Source organism: Polypterus senegalus, chromosome 1 (genome assembly GCF_016835505.1).
Source record: "Polypterus senegalus isolate Bchr_013 chromosome 1, ASM1683550v1, whole genome shotgun sequence".
Taxonomy (NCBI): domain Eukaryota; kingdom Metazoa; phylum Chordata; class Cladistia; order Polypteriformes; family Polypteridae; genus Polypterus; species Polypterus senegalus.
The window spans coordinates 123,695,900-123,704,727 of record NC_053154.1 but is presented as its reverse complement, the minus strand read 5'-3'; the positions used below and the strand labels follow the sequence as shown (position 1 = coordinate 123,704,727).

The window sequence follows — 8,828 nt, the reverse complement described above, 5'->3', positions numbered from 1 at the left end:
TTACTTTTTCTTAAATTCTTTCCCAAGTAGTGCTTTCTTAGTATTATATTCTGGTTGAAGGAGAATGACATAACATTTTGGGGCAAATATTGCAATTAGTAGGCCAAAACTAGAGGACAGAATGGCGAAAATCTCCACAGCTACTGTGTGCTTGCCAGGAGAGCTAATATAAGCAGGTATGAATGCTATCCATACTGCACAGAAGATAAGCATACTAAAAGTGATGAATTTGGCTTCATTGAAATTGTCAGGTAAACGTCTGGCCAAGAACGCCAAGAGAAACGACACACAAGCTAGCAGACCAATGTACCCAAAGAGACAACTAAATCCCACCACTGATCCAAAGTTGCACTCCAATATAATCTTTGCATGGTGATATTTTGTGTTTTTAGCTGGAGTGGGAGGTGCTGTCATTAACCAGATTAAACATATGAAACCCTGAATAAATGTAAAGAAGAAAACCGTGCCTCTCTGCCTGGAAATTCCAAACCATTTCGTTACATTATTACCAGGCACTGTTGCTTTAAAGGCCATTATTACTACAATTGTTTTTACAAGAATGCAGGAAATGCATAAAACAAAACTGATACCAAACACTACATGTCGAAACATGCAGGTCAGATTTGAAGGTTCACCAATGAAGCAGAGTGAACAGAGAAAACATAAAGTTAGTGAAAAAAGTAAGAGAAAGCTCAGTTCAGAGTTGTTAGCTTTCACCATTGGTGTGTTTCGAAAAACAAGGAAAATCACCATCACAGAAATAGATGAGCAGGCTCCAAAAAATGCTATTAATGTTAATGTCAATCCCATTGCGTCTTCGTAAGAAAGAAATTCAATTTCCTTCAACGGGCAAACAGTTCTTTTTGGATTTGACCAGGAATCCAGAGGACACATATGACATTCAGAGGAATCTGCAAGAGACATGTGACTGTTGAATATGACCCATTCAGGCAACTTTGCAATGTTGAATGGACATCACATTCTAATAATTTATTACTGCCTAAAAAAAAAAAACCTTGTCGAGTTACCATTGTGTTACAGTATTGATTAAAATTATGCCTTTTTATTGTTAATCCCATTGTTGTTCAGTAACCTTGATAACCATTTTTGGGTGTGTTTGCATATAAGGCATCTACTGTGACAGCCATGTCTGTCTGTCCACATGAAATAACTCTGTTACCTGTAGACCAATTTTGTTGAAACATGTCACACTTTACTTCAAGGAAATCTATCATTTTCATTGAGATATCTTGAACAGATCGCACTGTACAGAGTTTTAAAATTTCAAAATCTCCCATTGAAAAGCTCACTGTTTCAGTTTCACATTGAAAGTGGTTATATCAACTGTATATTTTGTGCATGTTCTTCTTTTTATCATCAGTTAGATGCTACTGACAGCAAATCCCCAACTTGAATTATTGAAAAACCAGCAGATTGCAAGCACCAGGTAGGCTGCTTGAACAGAAACCACTGCATGCATCTTCCTCCTTTAGATTTTTTAAGTTATTACTGGTAAGTTAAATGATCTTACTAACTGAAGAAGTATAAAATTCAAGCAAGGAATACAAAGGGCCATCTACATCCACAATTGAGGTACCCTGTGGTACGTGAGCTGTTTTAAACACAGCAAATAAATTTTTAGTTATTACTATTTACCTTCAACTAAACTAAGCTTGCAGCTCTATTATCTACACATTATATTAATTCACTATTTTACTGTTACTATAATTTGCTAGGATGGCCAGAAGTCCAGGTGAAAGGGACAGTCTTGATTTCAGATTATACATAACTGAAGAATTAAAGAAAATGTTTTAACAGGCTGCCCATCTAAAAAAAAACTGCTCTGCTGAAAATAACATCCTCACAATATATCTAGAATAACATGTTCAAAACTCCAAAGAGGAATCCCTATACCCAAGTTGCCAATTTAATGTAATATCTGTATTGTAGTGTGGTCAAAACTCAAACAGCGAAAGCGTAATTAAAACTTGTGTTGGATTTGAACAGCATTGCTAGGAGCAGACAAAAACAGACAGTAATGTCATTTATTTGTTTCAAGCACTCTATGTGTTCATTAGGGAAAGTGTTTTTTATTATTATTTTTTTTTATTTATCCATGTCCTGAACTCACTGTGTTAATGATGATGAAATATAGCTGATATTAAACCAATGAGGATGGGCTTTTCGTGTGGGCATACAAGCTACACAAGTATTCCAGTTTGGGACTTTGAAAGTCTAGTCACCCTATAATTTGCCATTAGAGTGCCACATTCACCTGATATCTATAATGGTCACTCACTCTAATAAAATTTTCACTTCAGTTATTCCCCAACATTTGTCATAACTGAATAGGTTTGCAAGTCCCATTTCATGAAATTTACTATGGCCAGACATGCTCAAACAATGGAGGAATTAATTAATTATTTTTTTTTTTTATTTAGGATATGTTATTTACAAATTATCACTGTGTTAGAATATAGTGTGAGTGAGAGTGGTCTTTGTAATGGACTACAATCCTGTCCAGGACTGTTTTCAGCTGTTTTCACAATCCTGGTGAGACAGCCTTTGGCCCTAACAGACTTGAAATGGATTGAGAATGCTGTAAAATCTACCTAACTGAGCTCAGTCTGTTGAAGGCTACAGTGCCTGTGCAGACCTCAAACACACCTAAATGTTAGGCCATGCATACATTTTGAAACTTGTCTTTTCTTTCATGGAAAATTGACAGAGATAAGTGGGTAAAGTATATAAGGTGCAGAGCAAAGACAATTTAAAATGAACAGAGAAACTATCCTTCTATGTAAATGTTAATGTATAAAAAAAACATTAAATATATAAAATAACTTGCTTACATTGATTTGCCTAAGGTGAGAAAATACCACACTCAGTTAATTATAACATACCAGTTTGATTACTAAATGTTCCTTCTGCACACAGTATGCAGTCAAAGCAACACACCGGCTCTCCTTTCCTGGTGGCTTTTCTTGTTCCTGGTTGGCAGCTTTTACTGCAGACAGACTCTGGAATCTGATTGAAGACAAATTAAATTTTAACATTTATTAATATGTTTGATTTAATTATCCATCCATCCATTTTCCAACCCGCTGAATCCGAATACAGGGTCACGGCTAATCACTTTTTTGGGTTCTTAGGTGTTATTGTTTTATGCAAGATACACAGTAAATATATTTTTTGTGCTATGGCATCTAGTAACCACAGTATAGATTCAAAGTTTCCCTTACAATCTGAGGAACAGGAAAGTGGAGTATTTTGTTTATTTGTAAGCATTTTTATGCATCCTTTTAATTCAAGTTGAACTATGGTATAAATTACTGTATAATTAAAAAACAATTTAACTTAGGGGCATCTATCTCCAAACCAACTGTACATCTAAATAAAAACTCCTTAAATGATCTATTTATCAAAAATGATAGTTTATTATGAATATGCAACAAGTGATAAATAGTGGGAGAAGACAACACATTAATGGAGTAGATAAACATTAAATCAAGATAAAATCCCAGGTCTATATAAACAGGTTTTAGATCCTGTCAGAATTTACTACGAGTCATTCACATACTCGCTAGCTAAACCACTTTCCTAGTTAATTACCATAACCCTGTCTTTGTCTTACCACACCAAATACCCTACCAGCTACTCTAACTCAACTTCTTACTAAAGCTTCATACCCAATCTCAGGTTTACAATACTTAGATGCCAATTCCTAGGACAATATCTTCAGACATAAATTACCCCCGTAAGTCCTGTAGATGTCTTACTTGGGCTTCCCCTTTTGCCTCATATGTTGCTGAACTTATGAGTCTACATATTCATTTAAATGTCCAAATACCTACAACATATGTAATGTTTCATGATCCATGTAACAGAGAACATGAGCCCATTTGGAAGTTTGGGGGACCTTTTATAGACCTCTACTCACCACCTTAACATCTCATTCACTCTTTAAATGTAATTGGCACAAAGTCTCCTGGTGACTTTTTACTCTGACTAAGATCAACATAGGCTCCTTTCACAAAGTACAGACCGTCAGGGGTGTCTACCCACTTGTGTCCACTAGCTCTTTATGATATCTCTGTGCAAGCCTGGCAATTTGGAAAAAATCAAAGTGAATACCTTCCATCTGTCTATTATTTAATCTATCTATGAGTCCTATAAGCAAGTAATTCACATAAATTTAACTTACTTTTGTTTACTGTGTTACATAAGAAGAATAAGATTAATATTCTCTATAAAAGTACATATGCTAACTGAATATTATAACCATCTAACAACCTGAAATATATATATATATATATATATATATATATATATATATATATATATATAAATAATTTAAGTTTGCTGTTAAAATTGCATGTCAGAATGATGAAACCATGCAGCATATCAGTGAGATCTTGCTATATTAGCCAATGGTGTCAAGATATCCTATATATTCCCATGAACATAAAGTGAAAAAAATGAATTTAAAATTAACAGATTGGTGCATTATAGATAGATAGATAGATAGATAGATAGATAGATAGATAGATAGATAGATAGATAGATAGATAGATAGATAGAACTGTATTTATCCCCTGGGAGAAATTTGGTAATATGTATGAAATAAGCATTTCAAATCACAACAACATATAATAAATATTAATGGTACTGCATTTGTAAATATTACATATTAAATGTCCCTGTGATGTGTATCTTATGGTAACTTGGCCTTCAAGTTTTAGTCAGTGCAACTACCACATGGCTCTAATATTTCATATTAACTCCACACCCAGTTATTGTTTGTGTGTAGTTTGCACCTTCTCTTTGCAACTGTGTGGTTTTCCTTCAGTATTCCAGTTCTCCTCCCACTTCTCCGCAGACATGCGGCTTAGGCTGATTTGCAGCTCTGAAGTGGCCCAATGTGACTGAAAGTGAGTGTGGTGCTGTGTCTTACCCGTGGTGGACTGGCACTCCATTTACTTTCTTGTACACAGTGGTGCTGAGATCGGCTCCAGCCCTCCACAATGTTAAACTGAGTTAAGCAGGTTTGCAACTATGCAGTATGTATTATTCAAAATAAAAAAGAAGAATAGTTTTATGACACCATAACATTATAGTCTAACTTTGAATTAGAAGTGCATGCACTCAAATGAACGGTTTGAGCAAACAGAGATAAGAAGATGAGAAAAGTGCAAAGGAAACACCTGTAAAAAGAACTGTTTTTTCACAAGCTCCAAATACAAACAAAATATAGTATTAGTATTTAAAAAAAAATTAGGATAACTAAGCATACAAGTTTGATTCTACTTACTGTTCTAGAGTCAAAATTCCAAAAAATGTGATCTTTTTGAAGAGAAAGCTGGTGGTATGTCATTGTCAGTTGATCAAAAACACCCACTGTTTTACTGACCACAGTCCCATCGGCTTTTCGCTGCCAGTTCACAATGTCAAATGCTGGGAGAGCGTCTCCATTTTCATCGAAAGTTACCCTCTCTCCTAAATGGTTAGTGAAATTCACTTTCCTTAGATAATACAAAAGCTTATAACATATAAAAAAGACAAAAATGTTAAAGATGTCTAACTGAATTTGCAAATATACTCTGACAAATAACTTTGAAAAATCATTTACAATTTATTGCGAATTTCAGTTAAGTATGTATGTGTAATTTGAAGTATTTATGTGTATTAAGTATTCTAAATATCTTTACTTGTCTTTTCTCATCATATAAATTAAATATGATTTTGTTAATTTTAAGAGTGCCAATAGATATTTATAAATAAACATACCTGCCACGGCTGAAAGCTTGTAATATCCGCACATGTATTATTCTCAAATGGTCCATTTCCTCTTTCACAAGACATTAAATCATGGAGGGCATGAGCAACAGCATACACAGCTTTGTAGACATTATAAGAAGCTCTTAGCTGTGACACATCACTGAACTCAGTCTTCATGTCCCTGATTTTCTCTGCACCGGTGCAGATTTTGCCTTCACCCAAACTTGATAAATTAGATTTTGCTTCACTGAAGTAAAGCTTACAACCAAACATGACCTCCCAAAACAGAGGCAATAAGCTATTGTGTGGGTCAAGTTGTGGCTGAATTTGAAAAAGAAACTCCTCCAGTCCTGAGAGCTCCCCTCTCCTTGCAGCGATGCCTAGTGTTCCACCAAAGTAGTCAAACTTCTCATTGCTGGCCAATGCAGCGAAAGAACTCCAAGCTTCACTTGCTATCCACTGCCGGCCGGTAATATTTTGATGAACAATTTCTTTTATCAGTTCCATTACCTCCATTTTTAACAAGAATACAACAACGATTTTGGCAGTTGATTGCTTTATAACACTGACAACCTGAAGCACTGTTTTCTTTTCATTGATGTTAACAGTTTCTGAGAAGGCAATGCAGCCAAATTTGTTAACCTCTTGAGTGAAGCTTGCAATAGCATACAGTCCATAGTCATCATTGCTTCCAATTACCCCAACCCAGGTCCATCCAAAATACTTAACAAGTTCAGCCATTGCTTTGACCTGAAAATCATCATTGGGGACTGTCCGAAAGAATGAGGGAAACTCCAGTTTATTGCTTAAACATGGACATGATGCACAGTAACTGATCTGGAGAAAACATAAAATCTCATTTGAGAGCCTCTAACATGGTCAAGAGTAAAAATGAAGTTGCTGAAGCATAAGAGGTTTGCCAAAGCTTTTCTCTGTGACGTTTATACCAATTTCCATTGGCAGCCAGTTGCTCTTTATTTTTTTTTTTTAATTAAAAATATGTATGTATTTTTACATGCAGTATTCAAAGAAAAATATGAAATGAAGCAGTTGGTACCAGTAAAATGCTACTTTTAAAAATACCGATCCCTTCCTTTTCAGTTTCCATATTAAGTCAATAATAACAAAAATTGCAAATGCATATAAACTGTGCCACAAAAGAACCCAGTATCAATTTTATATATATATATATATATATAAATACTTGTATAATTTATTTTGTTATTTACTGATTTATTTAACCATTGCATAAAATCGATTCTTAATTATAAAGATACCTTTCAAGATGTGCAGTATACCCTGTCATGTATATTCCTTTATCCTGGAATTTACAACATGGCTAATTATGTCTTACCTGAGGTATGCTAAAAATTCCCAGGATCCTGGCAATAGCAATAGAATGAGTAGAGACAGGTTCTCCAACAACAGCAACAACAGGAGGGAGTCCATTGCAATGAGAATCAGTCATTGTGTCATCCAAACCAGCAATCAGAGTGGATGCTGCTCTCAGAGACACCTGCAGGTTCATACAGTTGTCATATAATCTGTAACCAAGCGTTATGTTGGGTAGGAGGTCTTGATCTTTATTTATCTCTTCAATTGCAAACAGAAAAACCTGAGACCTTTGAAAAACTGCAATATCCAAGCTAGAGCAAGACAAAATTTCTGGATTAAAATATGCAGTATTATCCTTATGAATCACTGTCATACAATGTTTACTGTGCATTTACAATACTGGATCACTACAAAACTCACTTTGCAAAATGGAAGGTTTGCTAAAATGCCCATGTTATAAGCTAGTTTACTGTGCAGACAATGGGTTATTTAATTACTTATTGAAAATTCCATTTTTTAACAGAAAAAATATTAATCAATTTCACTTTTTTAACTGATGTTAATGGAAATAACAGCTTGATTTTTTTACCTTCTCTCAGCTGTATATCTAATTGATAATGTTATATATGAAAGAATCTTTGTCATTTCATTTATTAACACGTATTTCAAGATATGCAGTGAAAATTTACAAATAACATATAATTTCTACATAATCAATGCTTGTGTGTGACATACAGTTTTGATATTATATCTGAATTTACTGTGTCCAATGAACAATACAGTTTATAATTTGAAGTATTAAGTTATTTGTAATTAATTTAAACCTAACCTAAAACAATCACTAAAAAACAAAGTAATGGTTGTTTACAATTTACAATAATATTTATACTCAGCTTGATGCTTTATCAACTCACCTCTCACATTTCCACGGTTCAGGTTTAGATTTAAATGAAAGTTCAGGTGCAATTGTTTTAAAATGTATAGCAAATACTCCACCTAACATAATATCTCCACTTTTATATAGTTCATTGAAGATATATTGTCCTAGAGGTTTGCATTTAGGGTTTTGAGGAGCAGTGATTAACAGAAGAACTGACAGGAGCGCTAAAGTGTACAATATGCATTTCATTGCTGCAGATCAAATATTCTGGTGCACATCTTATTTTATATGGAATGGGCTTTTACCCTCCTGAGAGAAATGTTAGCAGGAAACTAATGAAATCTGCTTATTGTGTAACTCCCCTTTATAAGTCTTTAATCACCAAGAAACAAGCAATACTACCATTTTTTAACTCTTGTATATTGTTCCTAATTGTTTTTTATGAAGTTTTGCAATTTAAAAAGGATCAAATATAAATATTTTAAAAAACATTTTAGTCATCTTTCATTTAATCGATTTAATTCTGCCTTTTTTGTCAAAATTGCCTTATTTGGTTTTGTATTGATTTTTTATAAAGCACTTTTGGTTCAGGTGTCTGCTAGTCAAAGAATAAAATAATAATATTGTTAATATGAATTAAACATTTTCACTCCTGCAGGTACAAGTGATCGCAAATATTTTTGCATAATATAGAATAGAAATGGAATAGAAAGCCTTTATTGTCATTGTAAAAAATTACAAAGAAATTACGAGCGCCAGTCCAGCTGTGTACAAAAAAGCAAACAGCACTACTTTTGTGAAAAATAATACACACAAGAAAAACAATATAAAAATA

General features: G+C 33.9%; 1 protein-coding gene across 1 annotated transcript; it reads right to left on the bottom strand.

The window, feature by feature from the left end:
- LOC120528506 (extracellular calcium-sensing receptor-like) lies at positions 1–8,116 on the bottom strand. Its single transcript, XM_039752708.1, has 6 exons — positions 8,028–8,116; positions 7,133–7,424; positions 5,788–6,615; positions 5,312–5,539; positions 2,904–3,027; positions 1–911 (listed from the first exon to the last, which is right to left on the bottom strand). The coding sequence occupies exons 1-6, from the start codon at positions 8,114–8,116 to the stop codon at positions 1–3; spliced, it is 2,472 nt and encodes an 823-aa protein (XP_039608642.1).
- Positions 8,117–8,828: the final 712 nt, after the last annotated feature.